This window comes from Euprymna scolopes, chromosome 5, assembly GCF_053919585.1.
Source record: "Euprymna scolopes isolate OS-2025 chromosome 5, ASM5391958v1, whole genome shotgun sequence".
Classification (NCBI taxonomy): domain Eukaryota; kingdom Metazoa; phylum Mollusca; class Cephalopoda; order Sepiida; family Sepiolidae; genus Euprymna; species Euprymna scolopes.
In genome coordinates this window covers 143,393,683-143,415,788 of record NC_136486.1, presented here as the reverse complement: position 1 = coordinate 143,415,788, position 22,106 = coordinate 143,393,683, and the positions used below count along the sequence as shown (strand labels likewise).

The 22,106-nt window shown below is 35.2% G+C and overlaps 1 protein-coding gene across 1 annotated transcript in view; it reads left to right on the top strand.

The window, feature by feature from the left end:
- Positions 1-22,106, top strand: part of LOC145276641 (chitin synthase chs-2-like) — a 270,308-nt gene that overhangs the window by 35,990 nt on the left and 212,212 nt on the right. The window contains exon 12 of the mRNA XM_080127832.1: positions 14,711-14,853. Coding sequence (XP_079983958.1) covers positions 14,711-14,853 — 143 coding nt within the window. The remainder of the gene's footprint in view (positions 1-14,710; positions 14,854-22,106) is intronic.

Here is a 22,106-nt window from a genome sequence, read left to right as displayed (position 1 = left end):
AACTAATATATATATATATATATATATATATATATATATATATATATATATATATATATATATATAGTCTAAAGAAGCTTTGAGTAAAAAATGCAAAAATAAAAATAAACAATGCAGTTTAAATCTCCCAAAAAAACGTTAAACTATCGCAGGATTAGCACTTGCATAAAAAAGTCTACAATTACAAAAGAGAATTCAACTTTATAAGGATGAAAAAAAAACTTAACTAAGATAGGGAAAATCCTAGCGGAAACAAAGGTAAACTCATATTTAGCTTTATAACGCGAAATAGTTTAATAACGTTTGAAATAGATGTGCAATCACTATAAAAACTCCTAGTTTGTAAATATTATTATTATTATTATTATTATTATTATTATTATTATTATTATTATTAATAATAATAATAATAATAATAATAATAATAATAATAATAATAATAATAATAACAACTTATTTCATGTTGTATTAGGCAAGGTGAAAATTAAGAGAGGAGTCTTCCAGGGTGATAGTCTTTCTCCTCTTCATTTTGTCATCAGCTTGATCCCGTTGACATTTTTTTTGTGGAATGTAAAAGCAGGATATGAAATCGGAAAAGGTCTTCCTACAGTCAATCATCTACTATTTATGGATGACCTTAAAGTTTTTGGAAAGAATGAGAATCAAGTTCATACCTTGATGAATGCGATCAGATTGTTTAGCAATGACATAAGCATGGAATTTGGCAGCTCCAAATGTGCTATTCTTGTGATGAAAAGAGGCAAGCTAATCCACTCAGATGCCCTTTAACTTCCAACAACAGATCTGATCAAGAATTTGGATGCCGATAGAGATTACAAGGATAAAAAAGCATAAAAATAAACAGGTGTGACCGAGATGGTTTGGTACGCGTCTACTCTGTATGATGAGTTCTTAACAATTATTGATTCTTTCCTAGTGGCGATCAAGAGGGGAGAGAACTTTGAGCAAAAATAAATCAAACAGAATACACAATTAAAGAAAGAGACAGAGAGAAATAAATATTTAATTTAAATATATAATTCAATTATTTTATTTAAATAATTAATATAAAAGTAAATTACTATAACAATATATATATATATATATATATACATACATATATATATATATATATATATATATATATATATATATATACTAGCGGAGGCGCTAGGTTTTGCTCGGTCGTAAAATACGCTTAAATATGATATTTTTATTTGTCCATATCTCGTATATAGAGAGTCGTTATTTCAAAAGTAAAAAGAAGTATTTGAGTGCAATCAGCTAGAATCGAAATCAAAAGCACAACTGCAGCATTTAAAGCTGGTGACGTTACCACTCTTTGACCGTGACACGCATATGAACTAAGTAAAAATAAACTAAGATATATGTACAAAATGTATAATGATATTTTTCAATTTTGACCCCTCTCTGATCCCTTAAAACTATTTTAACTGGCTAAAGACCCATAAAAGAATGGTCTATAAAAATCCAATCATTTGAGGCCCCTAGTGCTGGTCTGCGACTTTTAGTTTCGTAACAGATAGTGCTTGAAAATATCGTGACAAACATACAGACAGGCAGACACAGTGAGTTTTATAAATTAGATAATCATAAATTATAAATAAGTATGTTAATACTTACATAGAGTGATCAAATAACAGGAAGTCACGATCTCGCACACAAGGTCAGTTGACGAATTTTTTTCAATTCTCCGAGCTGTGCTAAGTTTTAAGAAGCGGCAATAATTATAAAATAATCATTTTAATATCTACAAACATTAGTATTTCATGCTTACGCAATGATTAGTGTAGCATAATCATATTCCTTTTTTTCTTTGCTTCTTTTGTATTCGACCCCCTCGACCCCTTGTATTGTATATAAAATGTGTAAGATTGAACCCTATGCTGTAATAAAAGTATGATATATAAACCTTTGATTGTTAATGTGTTCTGTCATTTTTACCATCCGGGTGCTTCACTTGATTATTTTATGAGAACGACTGATCTGAACTAGACAACGTATCATAAAGTGCCGTACCCCTTACGGCCGACACTCACTAAATATATATATTTTTTTATCAATACGTTGTGATGATGTAGAGAGATCTTATCATTTTACATAGTCATAGATTCTGCACAGAGGACTTCGCCAATATAATTTCTTCCGGCTCGCATCGTGAGTAATGTAAAGTCACACATTTTAGAAAACATTTTTTATGAATTTAAATGAGAAAATTTTAAAACCTGAAGATATTGAGAAATGATAAAATCATCTTAATTTACTTTTTTGTTTGTTTGTTAAAGTCCGAATTTTCGCCAATAACATGGCTTTATCAAGGAAATGTCAGTCCGATTAAACTGTTTTCTTCTTCTTCTTCTTCTTCTTCTTCATGATGATGTAATAAGATGCCGAAGCCTCCCGAAGAGAAAATACGTCTTGTTTCGGTGCTTACATATATATATATATATATATATATATATATATATTTCTACTAATATATAAAAGTCACTTTGTGAGCATGTGTGTGAAAGTTCCTCCTTTCTAGGTTCCGAAATGGCTTAGTTTATCTTTTGCAAAGTTCACACAAAGCTAATATCTCTGGCAGTGTTCTTAGATATGTTTTGTACAGAAATTCATCCGATGAGTATCGAGATTCAATCTTAAAAATAATCTTTCTTCTCTTATAGATAAAAAAAGAATTTTTACAGGGAAAGTATTTTACGTTACACCGCACAAAATTACACCGGTGTAACGTAAAATATTCCCCTGTAAAAATTATTTTTTTATCTATAAGAGAAGAGCTATTTTTAAGATGGTCAAGCCCAAATATCAGCTGACGTGATATTGTAAACAAACACAAACGGAATTTGATGAACGACATTAGCGTTGTTATTTATTGATTGATTCATTTATTTTTGCCAATATGTCCACCGAGCTATTTATTCCTCGTAATATATAATATTTAATAGAAGATTCATTCTATAATAATACATATGCAATCTGCATACGTTAAAATATTATGTTTAAGCATATTGTACGACTTGGCAACGCAAGGTGTCCAGTTAGTGTATATATATGTGTGTGTGTGTGTGTGTGTGTGTGTGTGTGTGTGTGTGTGTGTGTGTGTGTGTGTGTGTGTGTGTGTGCGTGTTTGTGTTAATAGGACAATATTGTATTGTTCATGTGTTCTAAATGTTATCAAAAGTTTAAATTTGATTATATATTAAAATATGTGATGCAGAAAGATACACAAATAAATAAATAAATCCATTTCGCCATTGTAATGCACTCTATAGAACTGATTTATCTCCTCGCCGTTTTGGGGTTTTTTTTAAGAGAATGTGTTTAATGATTGAATTAATTTTCATGATGGTATGTAAATGTTTTGAAAAGAGCGCGCATATTGATGACGCCAACCCAGAGGTGTGGTCCCTATTGCGCCTCCTCTTCCCCCTCTTCCCACAAAATATGATGCAAAACTTCCATGTGCCATTCAAATATCGAAATGGGAACACACTGTTGGCGTCGACATGTTTGCTTATCTTCCACTTGAACCGCGCACAAGAGAGAGAAAATTCATTGAATTCACGTAATACATTTGGTCTCTCTGGCTTTATGCGATGCACAAAGACAAACAGTAAGAATGCGTATGATAAAGTTGCATAATTATGTAATCATTTTTCAGTAAGAGTATATATATACTAGACGTGCCCGCGATCCGTTGGGTGACAACCGCTCTTACTATTTATACAATTTTGATTTCATTCGAAAACACATGAAATCTGACATATCTGTAAAGATATTTTTCTTGCATAACTAAAATAATAAACTTTTTTACTCCTATTATTATTATTATTATTATTATTATTATTATTATTATTATTATTATTATTGGTTCACAAGGAGTTTTCACACAGTTATCAATGATCTCTCCTTGTTTGTATGTCAATATCTCTTAGGATTTTGTGATTCGCGTTTCAAGTACTGTTTTCGGCTTACGTTTGTACCATTTATCTGTGCGTTCGAGATGCAATTGTTTGCATAGTTCCCAGTTTACCGCCCTTTCCCACTTAATTGTGCCTGCTCTTGAATTCTTTTGGGGGCCAGTCTGCTGCATTCGCTTACTCTATGGTTTATCGTTTCATCCCTTTGTCCACAGGGTCTGCATTTGCAGTTTTCTTGTGTTTTGTCGATCTTTGCTTTGATGTAGTTGGTTCTTATCGAGTTATCTTGTGCTGCAGTTATTAAGGATTCAGTTTCTCAGTTGATGTGTCCTTTTCGCATCCACGTCCAAGTCTTTTCGTTATTGTCATCTTTTGAAATTCTTATGAGCCTTTCGTGTAATTGTTTCTCTTCCCATTTTTCTTTTCTCGTCTTATTGTTTGTTTCTCTATTTTCTGTTTTATTAATTTTTGTGTCTCTCGCTGCCATAATCATCCTTTTCATTATTATGTATTTTTCTAGTTCTTTTTGTGCCATTCACACAGTCTTCTATACAAACCAGCTGTCTTTTTTTACATAGGCATAGCCACTTATCAAGGCCGAGAGACCACTCGAGGATAAGGATTAAGAGTGTACAGCAGTCAATTGGACAATATAGTAATCGTTAGTAAATGGAAATTCGGTAAATTTGTTAACTTAACTTGAACAGCTCATCAAGAACTTATTTACGTTGGACTTGAAGACAACAATATTGTAGTCAGCTGGACAGCAGGAAACCGGAAGACAATTCCACAGGCGTGCAGTTCTAAGAAAGAAGTTTTGTGCATGGAATCTACGTTTAGGTTTAGGCACAGATAAAGAGTGGGAGGGATTATTGATAGTGTTTTCAGCTAGACGAGTGTTTCTTGTGAAAGTTTGGCGAGGGGGGAACCATAGATTGAAGCTCAGTCGAGCACTTGCCATGAAAATAACGATAAAGCAGAGACAAACTCGCAACATCTCTTCTGTGAGATAGAGATTGAAGGGAAGAGAAAAGGACATCTCCTACGAGGCTACGAAGTCTATTTTGAACTCTATCAAGGTAGGACAAGTCATTTCTAGCAGTTCCTGCCCAAATATGGCAACAATACTCCACCCTTGGACGTACCTGGCTCTTATATAGATAAAGAATTGCATAAGCAGTGAGATATCTACTGGATCGATAGAAGGATCCCACTATTTTTCTAGCGACCTTGGCAACAGATTTGAATGTACGTGTTCCATTTTAGATCAGAAGTAAAGGTCAAGCCCAGAAGCTTGTAAAAACATGAGACCTCCACAAGATGGGGGCCATTCATTTCAACTGATGCCAGATGGGGATCAGAACGTTGATGATGTAAAGATAGAAGCTCGGTTTATATGCATTAAAAGTAACCAGCAACTCCTTTCCCCATTGTATCACTTGCTCAAGATCAGAGGAGACAGAATCGGCGAGAACTCGGTCAACATTGTCCTTTGTGTGTAGTGCATTGTGCATGGTCATGAGTTTCCTGGTCTTCTGATCGAGCTGTCTCAGTTCTTCTTTAGTCCACTCTATGAACAGTCTAGAGTATCTTACTAGTTGTGCTATTAGTATTTTCAACATATTGGGTAAGCACGTGATACGCCTATAGTTGCTGGGGGCGTTTCCATTCTCTGTGTCCTTCTGTAGCAGTGTGGTTCTATCTTTTGTCATCCAATCTGGCACGTTTGTTTCCTGTACACATCTTCACAGGTTTTGTGCTAGTCTTTCGTGTAATATTATGAATGTTTTGAACAAGTCGTGCTCTGGTGCTTTCCAGTTTGCCATTTTCCTATGGTTTCTTTAGAGTTTCCTTACTGATTTCATTCACTGTTCCTTCTTCGATTTGTTGAAACTATTCTTCTATGTCTTTCAGCAATTCGGCATTTCTAATGTGAACCCTTCGTTCTTCCCATATCTCCAGTAGAGTTCTGTTTCTGTCAGATTTGGTCGCTCTGTTTTTGTTTTTCTTCCGCCCACATTTTGGTAGAATTAGCTTTCATTGTTTTCAAATGTCATATTTTGTTCGCACTGTTCAGGTTTGTATCTACATCGTTTCAGTCTCTCTCTTTTCTTTCTTTTTTTTTTTTGCTTCTATTTTTTGGTTCATTTACTCATGTTTCTTATTTAGTCACATTTTTCAATTTTCTATCTTATCTACGTCGCTTTCCTCCTGTTTATCGTTTTGGCTTCTTTTTTATGTTTGTTGATTTGGGTTTCTAGCCTCATTTCCAATCCAGGTTGTGTCTATGCATCTTTCCCCGGCTTTTTTTCTCTGATTATAACTTCATACTTACCATCTTGGCGTCTGCGTAAATTAAATTGCTTAAGTCTGTGATTTTATCTGTTGTGATGTGTGGGAGGAGCTTGTTAACATTTTCTATTTCTGTTGTTAATTTCTTCTCCTCTTGGATCCTTAAAGAGCTTCGTTTTTTCCTTGTTTATGAACTGTATTTTCATGTATATATTTTTATCCACTTTATCCTCTGTTAGCTCTGTTTCATTGTTCTCGATTTCCACGTTTGTAGAGTCCAGTCTTCGCAAGTCATCCGCCTGTGGTGTTTCTATTTGTGAGGCATACACTTGTGGGGTTTCTACACGTGCAATTCCAATGAGGGGTCCTTCATGCTCAATTTCATCATTCATTTTTCGCTGTATTTCCGTTCCAGTTTTGAGACCCAACCTCTCTTGAGTATCAGTCTTGCTTGGTCTGCAATTATTTATTCTGTCCTATGATAGTCACTGGACAAGTCCCATAACCTTCATTCGTTTCCGATGACCTCCATATTTATATTTAGGATGGCTTCTATAATAGCATTCCATTATGAGTCTATTTTCTTTTGTTTTCCATTTTTTCTTTGAATTTTTTTTTTTTTTTGCGGTTATCTTTTTTATGTTTTTATTTATAATTGTGTTATGTGGTTATACTATCCTGTTCAGAGTCTGTGTTATTTCCGTTTCTGAAATTAGAAAGTGGATCAACATTCGCAGGATGACAACGGGGTCCCTCATGCTGACTACCGAGGGAACACATGCCTATAATGACAGCCAGATCTTTCATCTGGGTCCCACGGTTTGTGTCATTTTTATTGGACATTTTTCATATTGTGGTATTTGTGAAACCACCGGACCCAGAATTGTTTTACCTAAGGTTCTGATGCAACGATAGTGTATATCTCTTATATGTATGATAGGTATCATGCAACATCATTCATACATAAAAGACATGAACAGACACAGAGAGGACAAAAAAGAGAAGAGAGACTTATTAATATTTACTTAGTATAAGTCCGTTGCTCTATTCCAAATTATAGAGGATAATAATAGATGTAATGTGGAATCAACACGACACTGTTAGTTAATTTTCATACTTTTTTGGAGTATTGATTGAGATTGTCGGACTGCCTTCCTCGTCTTGGTTGTTATCGTCACACCGTTTCGGCCGTTTTGCCCTCCGGCCTTCATCAGGTGTTTTTGTATCGAACTGTGGAACCGTTTGTTAGGAGTCTCGAACCCAACCCTTTATTATTATTACAGGGGTACCGTGTTCGGACTCCAGCTAGGTTCTGGGACATAGTTGCTGATTCTCTGTTTTGAATATTACTTTTTACTGCCTTCGTTCAGGATTGAACTCAGCACCTTTGGGTAACTGTAAATTTTGATACAACGACTAAGACCACTCGGCCATATGTCAATTGTTTTTTTTTAATGTTAAATCTATGTTGTTATTCAAGGTTTTCTCTTTCTATCAGAGGTGTCCAAATTGCATTCAACTCTATGCTTGGTTTGATCAGTAGGTTGTTATGTCCGAGCATGTGAGCTGTTTCTTTAAGTTTTCTCACTTTCCAGTGGGTCTCTCTGTTTATTATTTTTACTTCATCCCATAGGGGGCGATGGTCCGCCCTCTCCATCCAGACATGGTTGGCTACACCCGATTTTTCCGTCTCCCCTTTAGTTACCGCTTTTCGGTGTTCTTCCACCCTTACTTTAAGGGGGCGGCATGTTTCACCCTTGTAAACCTTTCTGCAACTGCATGGGATGGAGTATATGGTCATGTTCTCCTCCATGCGGGGCTTCACTCGTACCAGGTGTCGTCTGAGGGTTGAATCGCTCTTGAATACCGTCCAGATGTTGTAGGGGGCACATATTCTCTGAATCTTTTCGGAGATGCCTAGTATGTATGGTAGGAAGACCGTTGGAGGTTTTGGGGTTTCATTCTCCTCTCTTATACTATTAACACCTGGTGGATAGTATGCTATCGGGGTAGTTGTTACGACGGAGGGTATTCTTCAACCTGACTATTTCTTGGTGGTATGTAATGGTATCGCTACTTATTGTCTCTGCTCGATGTTGTAAGCAGCGTGCGATTCCATGTTTGATACTGTATGGGTGATGGGAGTTGAAGTTAAGGTATTGTCCGGTGAAGGTAGGCTTGCGATATACGGATGTCTTAAACTCATGCTCTGTGCGTGATATGAGTATATCAAGGGAGGCCAGTTGGTTATCTTTTTCTTTCTCCATTGTTAACTGTATCGATGGTCTTATTGAGTTCACATGGTCTAGGAGAGCCTGGATGTCTTCCTGATGGGGCCAGAGTATGAAGGTGTCATCAACGTATCTTAGCCACATGGTTGGCTTTAAGGGAGCTGAACCGAAGGCTATGTCTTCGAAGTATTCCATGTATATGTTCGCCATCACTGGTGATAATGGCGAGAACATAGCTAGCCCCTCCTCTTGTCGATATAGGTCAGTACCTATTCTGAAGTAGGTTGTTTCTATGCAGAATGTCAGCATTTCCATTAAATTTGGCAATGGTACACATGTGCGCTCTTCTATGGAGAGGTCTGCAGCTAGTTTGTCTTGAATTACTGCTAGTGCCTCACTAGTTGGGACTTTAGTGAACAGGCTAACCACATCTAGGCTTACCATTTGGTTTGTACTGATGGGTGCTCCCTTGATCAGTTCCGTGAAGTGGGCAGAATTTTTTTACATGTGTTGCTGACTTGCCTGCTAATGGGTTTATTATATCCACAAGGTACCTACTCAGTGGGTGGCATGCTGAGCCTCGGCAGCTCACTATGGGTCTGAGTGGAATACCGTCTTTGTGTATCTTGGGGAGACCGTATATATGTGGTAGTTGGACCAACTGTCTATATCTCATCGGAACGATGTGTTCCTTGTTTTTGGTAAAGATTTGTAACAGCTTTCTTTCGGTTTTCAAAGTTGGGTCTTTCTTTATTTTACCGTAGCTACCATCTGCGATTAGGCCTGCCATTTTTTTAGAGTACACTGACATGTCCATCACCACAGTAGCATTGCCTTTGTCTGCTGGCAGAATTATTATACTGTTGTCACTCTGTAGGGTTCTTATAGCCAGGCTATCTTCCCGAGAAATATTTGATTTAGGAGGCTTGGCTTTCTCGAGTACTTGTCTCACTTTCCATCTTATTTCATCACCTTGGGTTGATGGGATTCTCAAGGCTATATCTTCCATGTGTGTTATGATATCTAAGAATGGAATGCGTTAGGTTGTTGTTGCGAAGTTGAGACCTTTATTTAGTACTGCTTCTTCTGAGTGACTCAGTTGGCGGCTGCTGAGGTTGATGACCGCTTTCACAGGTGAGCGATGTTTTGATGTTACATTCCTCTGGTCTTTGAGTTTTGTGAGCTTCTTGATTTGGCGTTCTTTGACCTTCTCATATTCTTTTCTGTACGATTTATCCAGATCTGACTGGATTTTCACCCTGTCTTCCTCTTGAGTCACTTTGACAAGGAACGATGTTAAGGTGTCGGAGATTTCGTTCCTTAGTTTTTGTTTATTCCAGTGGATGTGTTGGATCTTTTCTCGAACGAGGGCATGCCCTGCCCTTTCCGCGACTCTACGTGCCTTCCTGGAATCCACTGTTGTTTGTAATGTCAACCATGCTGGTATGAGTTTTAAGTCTCTACATCTGTACAGGAAGGTTAGATGGTTAGCGAGTCTTGCCAGTTTCATATGACGCTTTTATAGGTGTCGCCATTCAATCCTAATGTCGGGTCCGTACCGATTGGATAGTAATTGTCTGTATTTTTGAGATGAGGTGTTTTCATTGATTGAGATTGTCGGACTGACTTCCTCATCTTGGTTGTTATCGTCACAACGTTTCGGCCGTTTTGCCCTCCGGCCTTCATCAGGTGTTTTTTGTATCGAACTGGGGAACCGTTTGTTAGAAGTCTCGAACCCAATCCTTTATTATTATTACGGGGGTACCGTGTTCGGACTCCAGCTAGGCTCTGGGACATAGTTGCTGATTTTTGGAGTATTCTAGAAACATTTTAATTTTAAATACTAACGCAATAATTTTAAAATATAAAAACAAAGTATTCTTTTAACAAGATGCTTATTTACTGTTTGTTCGCCATGTATGTAGAATTTCTTTTGATCTTATCAAGGGCTAATAATTTGTCGACACGTTCACCGTTCTGGTTTCCCCCCTCCCTATTTTCCATTTATTTATAAAACAAATTTAAGCCAGAAAATTGGTCAATTTACATTTAGTTGTTCAAAACTGCCACTTTCAGGCCGCGGGGCGGGGTTAAAAAGAAACATTTCAATTTTAAATACTAATGCAATAAGGTTAAAATATAAAAAAATATTCTTTTAACAAGAAGGTTATATACCGTTAGTTCGCCATGTGTGTAAAAGTTGCTTTTTGATCTTATCAAGGGCAGATAATTTGTCGGCCGTTTCACCGTCCTGTTTTTTTCCATTAATTTTTCTGCTTTAAAACAAATTTAAGCTAGAAAATTGGTCAATTTACATGTAGTTGTTTAAAGCTGCTATCTAACTAGGAGTTTTCATAGAGACCATCATCTTAGGGAACAACCTGTCGCCTTCCATTTTCAGCACTCTCCACCTCTTTCGATAACCTTAGCAAACGAATTAGCTTTATCGCAACAGCCGCTTACCATTTATTTCTAGTTGGCAGCGACTATTTGTCTTTACTAGAATTTAGGTGGCAATAAGCCTCCCCAAGATGTCTAGTGCCTTCTCTTTTCGGTCATTCCAGCCTCCTTTGATCCTCAACGACTATATGGTGTGGTGCCAGTTTATGATAGAGTACGAGACTGTTTATATAGAAATGGTTGTCGATAAGTTTCAAGAAAGTACGGCCGATGCTGAAGTTGGACAGTTGACAATATAGCAGATTTTAACCAGCCTATTTTCGCCTTTATTTTGGGTCTGTTTATAGTGTAATGCTCAATCTCTTTCGATGAAAACATGTTACCACACCTTCATTCTAAATATCGTCGTGGTTTACATAATAGTTTGGGATATTTTTCTTATTTTTGTATTGCATTGTCACTCTGATCCAAGATTGTCTATCAAAATGTCTCTATCCTTTAATGATCGAACACATATAGTATACAAGTATACCATTGTTTCGGCCTTCTACTGACACGTATGCAGCAGCAACGGCATTACACTATGCTAATGACCAGGCAGGTGACGTCACAGCGGAGGAATAGAAGACAAAGAAAATGTGTAGAGAGAAAAATAACATTGTGGACGGCGAAATGTCCTGTTCTCACCAACTCATCAAATGTTGTTTCCATTCGATGTTACCAACAAAAAGTTTATTTTGTACATGATAAACTTGGGGTTTGTGGAAAAGAAATTCCATCCCACGTTTTTATAAGTCGGCTATCTTGGGTGAGAACAGGAAATTTTTATGAACACATAAAATCATAAAATTGCCATCCCATTAACGAAACGGCTGTAATGAAGAAATCCAAGATTAAATAAACAAAAGTTACAAAAAATAAAAAAAATGTAAGTCTTTGAATGTCAACAGTTTTGTATTATACATGCTCTGCACCTATAAAATAGATACATTGAGCTTCACTCAAAATTAACGGTGATTTAGTTTTTATCATAACAGTCTCAACCCGTTAAACGAAAACGGTATATATTGAAATTAACAATATTTCAAAAATAAACATTTATAAATAAATATATATATATATATACATATATATATATATATATACATCCTAAATATACTAGTACGTAAAGGGTCAATTACTAGTAGAATGTGAATTTGGCAAAATTTTGGGAATATATCTATACGAAAAAGATTTTAGATTTAACCGGAATTATTCCGTTATAAAATGCTTTTAATATGACTCGAATTTGCAGTGGTCAGAAAGCATACATGCTTTCCTCTTGCCCATCCCCGCTCCACCCCTACCGTTGCTACATACATTTGTAAAAAGATAGGGAAGAAAAGCCAAAGACGCAAGGCAAAAAGAAAGAAAATAAAAAAGGGAAGGGAAGAAAAAGGAAAGAAAGGAAAAAGAGAATAAAGGGGAATAAATATGAATGATTTATTGGTGCTGATTTAAAACATTTCTTTCTTCTTTTTACTCGTCCCCCATCCCCGTCCACACTATATAAACATTGTTAAAATAACTGAGAGCTGATATTTACTTATATTTTCTTTTGTGTGAAAATCATAAAATAAAATTTAATATAAATAAAATAATAATTTTCTAAAAAGCATAATTAAAATACTGTATAAATATTTAAAGTTCATTCAAATTAACATACGACCATTTATATCACTATAGCCAAAGATTTATTCTAAGGTTTGTGTGGGATTTTGTTCTAATTGTAAATGTAAAGGAAGTGTGTTCATAAGTATAGATAATAAATATATTCGAGGTTCTGAAACGGATTTTAGTTTATACATTAATAATTAGTTGAATAATTTAAAGAAATATGTATAGAGAAAATTCGAGGTGTAATGGAGCTAATTCGATGTAAATCGAGTTACATATGTTTTATTGGGTGCATTGACGAGTAAAATCAACTTTAATGTTACTAACTTTAAATAAACATGCAGTTATTTTAATGCTAATTAAGTAATTCTAAATATGCTACTAACAGTTGTAGAAAAATAACATGTTCATTTTTTAAAAATGAACATGTTATTTTTCTATTTAAGAAAAGGTTTTGGAAATGTATAATTTTATTTAGATAGTTTTCGTAAGCCGCATCGTAATTTTGGTATTTTTTTAGTTACGTAATCTCTTAAATTATTTACTCTAATTGGCAAATCTAAACTTTTTATTATTAATATTTTACAAATAAGATTAGCTATAATTTATTTAGCGAATTATTGTTTCTTTTAAAAGTTAATACGAAAATCTGGAACTAAATCCAGGACACGATCAATTCAAATATAGTGCTATGTATGTAGTAACTCTCCTCCTGGGGTCTGAATTCAAAGTACTTTTTTCTTCGAGAAAAGTTTCTGCATGACCTACAATAAATAAGTTTTTTTAACCTTCATGAATTTCCTTTTTGAACCATTTATCATTTTCAATCCAAAGGAAAAAAGAAAAAAGCTCTATTTTTTAGGAACTTAAATCTGTCCCTGATGAGTTGTTTGGTGAATGTCTATTATTGAAACACGTGTAAGATGTTCCATAACAGTAATAAAACAATATGAATGTGAAATAAATACATCTGTTGCTTTATACTAGAAACTCTTCTCATTAAAGCAAAAAAAAAATCAGCTACTAACAAAATATATTTCAATAATCGTAATAATATCCTTAAATGCCTCAAACAGTAACATAGAACTTATTAATACAGTTAATAACATATGATTTCGAGGAGGGGGATCACTCCTATAAATATCCTGGTACCTTTACTGATAATCATCTCTGAAAATGGATCGTGACAGATCAGTAAGTACTCGTGTAAAGAGATTATGGCGGTTACATCTGCCAGTTCTCGTCATAAACAAGAAAATTGGTTAGAAAACTTGAAAAGATCAGAACTGAAGTATATCGATAGAAATTGTCTATATTACAGGATGTTCCAGAAGTCTTGGAGATATTTCAAAACTTTTTATATACTTAATTATATATGTTAAATGAAAGTGGCATGATTATAAAGCTAAATTTATCAAGTTCAACTTTAATATTAATGATTATATATATATATATATATATATATATATATATATATATATATATATATATATATATATATATATATATATATATACATATATATGATTAGTTTTTTTGGAAAAAGAATTCCAGCAGAGTGCTCAATTAAAAGGAAAATCCAAATTTTAAGAGCGTACTTATATTTTGTGTACAGAAAGTCGTTAGTTGAGACAGGTCATTGGTACCGTCGGTTTCAAGCCCGATAAGGTGTATTGTTCCATCTCCGGTTGTTTTTAAAGAAGGTGGTCTTTACTTCCTTTACTTACTTACTTTACTTAGACGAATATTGGCTGAAGAGAGCTTGATAAGGATACCTTAAACGGGCCTTATTATCGGGCTTGAAACCGACGGTACCAATGACCTGTCTCAACTAACGACTTTCTGTACACAATATATATATACATATATATATATATATATATACATATCGGCATGCTTTTTATATCCTTAATAGTTTTGAGCTATTTAATGTCTAAATGTGTTCACGACTTGTCTAACACCCTGTGTTTAAGTTTGTAACTTATAACTGTGCACCCTGAATTCTGACGTCATTTTGTATAATAGATGAAGTGGAATTACATCGATGCAAACAAATTTTTCTCCATATATATTTTCTATACTTATCAGCAATAGATAATATTAAACATGATATCTCCTCTTATATTGCGATTGGTTTTACAATTTATACTTTTGTAATGTTTTGCCTTGTTTTTATTTTGTTAGGTTGAATATTATGCCATCGGATTTTTGGAAAAGAACAGAGACAATTTGAGTTCATGTCTGGTTGATTGTATGAAAACTAGTGATAATCATTTGGTTGTTGACATGTTCACGGCAAAATTATCGAGAACTGGAACCATATCAGAGTAAGTGAAGACATCTGCGTCTTTATTTTCATCCTTATCTTTTTTTTATTTTCTTCATCTTTATTATTATTTTTTCCTCATTTTTCATTGTTAGCGTTTTTATTTTTATTTTTTATTATGTTTCATTTTCATTTTGCTTGTACTTTTTACTCGATTTTCTTCCTCTACGTGTTTTCTCTATTTCCTGTTTTCTTTTTGCTTTCTTCTTTTAATAGTAGTTTTAATAGTAGTAATAGCAGAAGAAACATAGTAGAAAATGAATTAGTAGTAGTACTAGCAAAAGTCGTAGCAGCAATATTTTATTTTTATTTTTTTATTCAATTTTCACCCCAAACAAGGCACAGTGCCACTTTGAAGCAGGGGGCTACTATCAGGGACTTAATTAGCGGGGTCATTATGAAGGGAGATGAGTAGAAAGATGTGTGTTAACATTACACTTGAACTTCTGCATGTCATTGCAGTTGGGAAAGCAGAATCCCGGAAGGGACTTCCAAAGACCCGCAGTTCTGGGGAACAAACTATTGGAGTAAAAGGCTTTCTTGCACCTAGGGATCTCTACTGTAAAGGGATGAGACTTAGTAGCTTGTCAGGTTTGTCGGGGGTAGTTACGTCGGGGAGGTACAAGTGTTTGCAGTTCGTCAGAGCATTCACTATTGAAGTATTTGTAGAACAGGCAGAGGGATGCAACATCTCGTCGATGGGACAGAGGTTGAAGCCTAGATGACAGTTCAGGACCTATTAGGTTGGCGACTCTCTTTTGAACCCTGTCCAGGAGCGAGAGACAAGAAGCAGATGCACCAGCCCAGATGTGACAATAGTACTCCATACATGGGCGAATGGTTGCCTTATAGAGGTATAGGATACTGTCAGGCGTAAGTAGTTTTCTAGCACGGTAGAGGGAGCCAACCTTCCTTGCAGCAGCCTTGGCAATGCTCTCAATGTATCTATTCCAGTTCATATTCCCTGTAAACGTTAGGCCGAGGAGTTTAAAAGAAGTACTTTCAGGTAATGTGTTCTTGGCCATTGCTATTGGTGGTAGAGAAGGTTTCTTGTAGTTATTGAAGGAAACAAGCTTAGTCTTAGCAGCATTGAATGTGACCAACCATTCCACTACGGATTGGAGGTCATCCTCTATTGTTTCTGCCATTTCCTTGGATATGTGTTCATTTGTTTTCCCCTCATAGTTTTCTTTAAATCTTTCAGCATACCAATGATTAATAGAACCTCATTTGAAAGCGCACCGTTCAAGATCCCCAGCTTAACATTCACAAACAACATGAATTGGAACAAATACATTGAGGATATTGCCAAATCTAGTACAAAAAATGTGAGCTTCCTTTATCGTGTTAGAAAATTATTAAAACCTAAAACTATCTGTGCAAATTTACCATTCGCCCATGCATAAAGTGTTTTGATCACATCTTAGTTGGTGCATCTACCAGTAGTTTATTCCTGTTAGAAAAGATGCCCAAAAGAATACCGATTTTAATAGGTACCGCACTGTTACATGATAAGGGCTGTCCCCTTTTCATGTAAGTATAAAAATAGAGAGATTAGTTAAAATGAAAATACAATGAGAGAAAGCAGAAATCGAACCTTGGATATAAGTTTTAAAGAACAATAGGTTTAAATGGAATGTCCAGTAAATTGTTAATTCGGATGAAATAAATAATAAATAAACTATTCAATTGTTAAAAGAATGTGGATAATAAAATATTGGTTAAATGAATTAGATATGTAGGTTGAATTCCTTTGTAAAAACATCAAAGAAAAAATAGGTTATTGGGAAATCATATGTCGGAAACGTGCAAAGTCGCACATGTTGAAACACGTGAATTTTTCTCACGTGGCCAGACATGCATGGATGTCTCAATATAGGAAGTGAGAGTTAGTTAGTGAGAGACAGTCTGTGAGAAACTCAGAGAGAGTCTGGAGTTTGAAATTCGAACGTCTAGGAAGCGAGACGATCACTTTGAAACTAAAATGTGAAGCTTTGAATTCTTGATGAGAAAACCACGGCCGGTCGTGAAGAAATAAACCTATCGGTCAAACTCCAACCCCTGACCCATCGCCGGATGCTGCATTCCCGTGCCTGTTTTACAAGTACTTTATTGGAATGTGCTCTGATGAATTCATAGTACTTGTGCCCCCCCCCCCCGATTTATATAACACTTACTAATCTGATAGGCAGCAAAATCGCACCTCTTTATTGCTGATTTCCCTAGATGCCTTTTACTGTAATAGTTTTTTCCCTCGGATTGCTTGATTTTATAATTCTCTTCTCTGTCTCTTGCTTCACTAAATTTATTAACATGCAGAAGTGGGAATGTAACGTGGACAGGCATCTCGCTGCTCAACTTCCCACATAATTGCTTATAGACATGATGCCAATTAGTACCCATTCACATCCATGTAGCAGTACGCCTTGTTTGGGTGAAAAAATGTTAAAATAAAAAAATATATATTTATATTAATAATGAAATAATTATTTTTACTACTTACATTGTTTGATGGTCGAATTGGCTTAGAACTGTCAATTAATACAATAATCTACTTGAAATGACAGTTTCGTCGCTGGACGAATTTTATTTTATCAGTGTCCTAGCTTCTCTATAAGCGGCTCTATCTGTCAGTTTAAAATAGAATTTCCATCGTTAAATGCGCAGACCTTTTTAATATTTTTTTTATTAATTTACAAGCGGGACCTGTGGAAATTCTACAGCGAACTCTTTCATGTGTAATATATTGCTTTTAGCATTCTGTAAATGCTCAGCGTCAATAGAGGCGGTATGATATTATTGTAGCTCTTTTGCTTCTACTGAAAAAGTGTTTATCTAAGCTAGCAGAGACACCCGGCGTAACCCGGTCGTAAAATATGTTTAAATATGATATTTTTATTCGTACAGAATTCGTATATTATTAATTTAGAGTAAATTTTATGTCGATGTTTATATATTATAAATTTGTGATTTGCAAAATAAAAAAATATATCCATATAACTTGGTGGCATTAGTTTGAATCGCAACCGAAACCAAAACTTATGAAGAATATATATATATACATATATATATATATATATATATATATATATATATATATATATATATATATATATATATATATATATATGATTGCCGTCACACTAAGTTCTCCCAATCTTCTCGTCCATGCCATCTCGGATGACTCTGCACTCCCGCCGCAGATTTACACATCTTGAAGCAGATGTGACATACAAATTGAGCAATTTCCATCGAGTTGACTTCCCTTAGAGGTGAAGGGGATTCCTATGAACAATCACATGTCTCCTCAAACCAGCAGTAGACTTGAAAACTTTGCTGCATGTTAAACAGATCGTTTGCTTCGGACTAATAGGTGCAAAGTTGACCTGAACAGGAGTTTTGTGCGACTTAAGGTGGTTGACGTAGTCAGCTTTTGACAAAAGCACTCATTCACAAGTGTCGCATTTCCAGCTCTGTGTGTCATGGTTAAGACCATCAATTAAACCTTTGCGAAGCTCTCGCTTCAGATTGCTGTGGGGTTGCTTACCTTTCGCTAGGGCATCACAACTTTCACGGACAAGCTTTAGCCACTTCGGCCTTTGCAGAGTAAGTTCTTCCCGTGTGTCGATGCCGATTTGTAAGACTTTCAAATTATTCTTTATAGAGTCCCTGAACCTCTTCCTAGGCTTGTGTTGAGGGTGCTTGCTATTTTCCAGCTCCTCGTAAAAAAATTGTTTTGGCAGCCTACAATCTTTCATTCGAACCAAGTGGCCCACCCAACGCATGTGAGATCTGATTACAAGGGTCTCAACACTAGAGCAACATGCTTTCACAAGGACTTCAGTATCGGTTACTTGTGCTTGCCACTTGGTGCTTAAGATACGTCTCAAGCATTTTTGGTGAAATCGTTCAAGCCATTTAATGTGCCTTTGATGCAATGTCCATATCTCCGATGAATACAAGTGTGGTTAGCACACAGGTCTTGTAAACGCAGATCTTAGACCTATCTGTGATGATACGATAAGACCACGCTCTCTTCTCCAACGTCTCAAAAGCTACAGATGTCTTCTGAATTCGCCTGTGAAGACAGCCATCCCTCGGCAGAGAACTATATACATATACATATATATACACATATATATGCATATATATATACCTGTTTATATATATATACACACACACATACACACATATATATATACATATATATATATATATATATATATATATATTAACCATTTTCAACCATCAATTTGGCATAAAGCACACATTCTGTGTCAACAAGTTTCCTGGGGACTAACTTATTCACGTATAATGGAGTCTGCTAACTATTATATAAATCACGAGGATAATATTCTCATGAGGAAATATCACAATCTAACGCGAGACTACTGACTGTCAAACTTATCAATCGGAAAGTAACAACAGTTATTTTTATATTTCATTTTCTTGTACAATAAATGCTTTCGATCTAAATCTGTTGTTAGCGTCTTCCTTTATAATCCTTTCCTAGAACCACAACAACGGTCTATAACTCTTCCCCGTTTTTAACTGGCTAAAAATCTAATGTTTATAAATTTCTATGTAAAGTATTCATGTATAAATAAACTATCCTGTAATTCTGAATCTGCTAGGTGCAAGGAGTAACAATGTGGATTATATTAACTTGATTTAGTTTTATATAAAAGGGTAAAATGGAGGTGAAAGCCATTCGTTAAAATTTATATACGTACGATTTGATGATAAATTTAACAATAAATATTACTATTAATCTATATATATAAATTTCAATTTGTTTACTACTTCAAATATTTTTGTCACTATGAATATGTCATTCACATATCGCAGCCACATTGATTGTTTTAGTGATGACGATCCTAATAGAGTCGACGTTAATCGCATAGCCAGATTTTTTACTGTTCAATATATACTAGTGACCATCATCAAGTATGTGGGTTTCTATACAGAAAGTCAGCATCCCCACCAAATTATCTATTGGGATACATGTACGTAACCCCAGTGAATATCTGAAGCTAAGTTATCTCGTATCACTATCAGAGATGGTTAGTGAACAGATTTACTGCGTCTAGAATCGTTTAGATTCGTCATCGTCTGAGAATAAATGGGGGTATTACTGATTTTTTTTTTTCACGTAGTGAACGGAATTTTTTATATACTCATGAAGACTTGTCTGTCAGTGTGGTAATTATATCGTCTCAATTGATGACAGGACTCGGCTTAATGGGCAGCATGTTGAATCTCAGGCGCTGACAACGCAAATACACATGCAGACCCACAATAATATGAATAAAATAGTAATTTTAAACATTAGTTTGATTCTTCTCTTTTAAGGCATTTGAGGGTTATTTTGACATTAAAACACAATAAATATTATATTTCATATCTGTAAACAATTACTGCTGCACCATGATAGCCAGAGTTTTGATGCAGAGTATATGAAACTATTGTTAATTATATATTTCCCAGGGTCGAATATCGAGAGTTACGAGGGTTTTTTTTGTTTGTTTTTTTTTTTTTGTATTAAAATCCGAAAAACTATATTTAAGTCATTGGTTCGAACTTCAGTGTAAGTGTCTAGTCGTAATTTTCTTTCTGCTATCATAGGAAAAAATGCTGTCGTGAGTCCAAAACTTTGCTGAGCCTGCGAGATAGCTGTATTGAAAATGGACAAAAATGTTTTGTCCTTAAAACTATATATTTTAATTATATCGCTTTTATACATTCAGCACCTTTAATTATAGTCAACTTATTAAGGGCTTTTCCTTTCTGCATGATCGGTGTCGAGGCTAGTCGCAAACTGATTTCTCTACGCACTAGGAATCTGTAATTCAAAAGAAAACCCACTCGTTCCGTCATTATTTTTGTATTAGACACATCGGAATTTTCAATTTTTAAAGTTTGTATAGCAAGCCTTCATCAAATGTTAATCGAAATCGACGGCTAACCACTTTTCGTCCCCTTTGCACTAATTGCCCTTGGGGTTATTTTAAATCGATCGGAAAGTTCACTGGCAGAAGCTACAAAGCTTAACCCCCAGAGTTACGTCGGAGGGATATATTTGATCATATATTCATACGCCACATGCTTACTTCTTTCAATTTACATTTTCAATCAATTACTCCAGATTTAATTAAATCTTAATGATAAATGGAAAGACATGCCAGACAGGCTTCCATTGCGTCACATATCATTAATTGCACTCAAGTTTTATTCATACTTTCTAACAAAGAAGGACCCGATAGTATTTAATCCGGTACAGCCATTTTCATAATTATCCATTATACAAATTAAGCATCTCTTTTTATGTGTAATGATGCATCGCTATCTGGGTCTCTGGTCGTTAGTAAATTAGTCGGTTTGACAAGCTCCCGTTTGAAATTACATTTTAATCGCTAGATACGAATATTGGGTGCAAGCATTTTTATGGAAATGACTACTGACAGGGCATAAAGCCACCTGACTTAAAGATTTAAAAAATAATATTACTTCAAGATCAAAACCTAAATAACGATAAATATTTGCTGCATAGATTTTGACCAGAAAAACAACAATTTACGCCATTTGTAAAAAATATTGTTTATGAAACGTAATGACTAAACGATCACATAAGGGAAGTGTGAGTTACGAGACTACTGAAAATAATCATAAGGTCCACTTTTTACCATTTTCTAATCCTTAATATGGATTCTAGTACTTATATAAAGCTAGCCTGGGTGCCCGCCGTTGCTCGGGTGTTTGGAGGTGTGTGGTGAGCAAAGAAAAAAGTGGTAGTAGGTAGGCAGGCTCGAACCCGTAGCACAGAGGAGGAAAAGAACGTGAAAAAAACGTGATGTCTTTACTGTTGTGCCCATCGCCAAATTAAGGCTAGTCAATCGAAAAGAGGGGTAGACTTTCTAAAATATCGGCGAAAAAGGCGACCCCTTCCTGTAGAAAAATGCCCAGTTGAGGGTGAGGGAAATAATGTTTTTAGATAATTTTTCGATATTTGTCGTCCGAGGGGTCGAGCTTCAAAACGATGTCGATCTCGTGAAAATCCGTCGTCGTCGTATACATACATACATTTAAACAGACAGATGATATTTATATATAGATGCTCTGTCCTTCATAATGTAGGTTACTTTTTAAATTTGAAGAATTTTTTTTTTTTACTATTTGGCGACAGCTTATCAAGTCCAAAAACCACTCAAGAATAAATGTTAAATGAGACGAAAATGACTGCCAGCTGGAGGATGA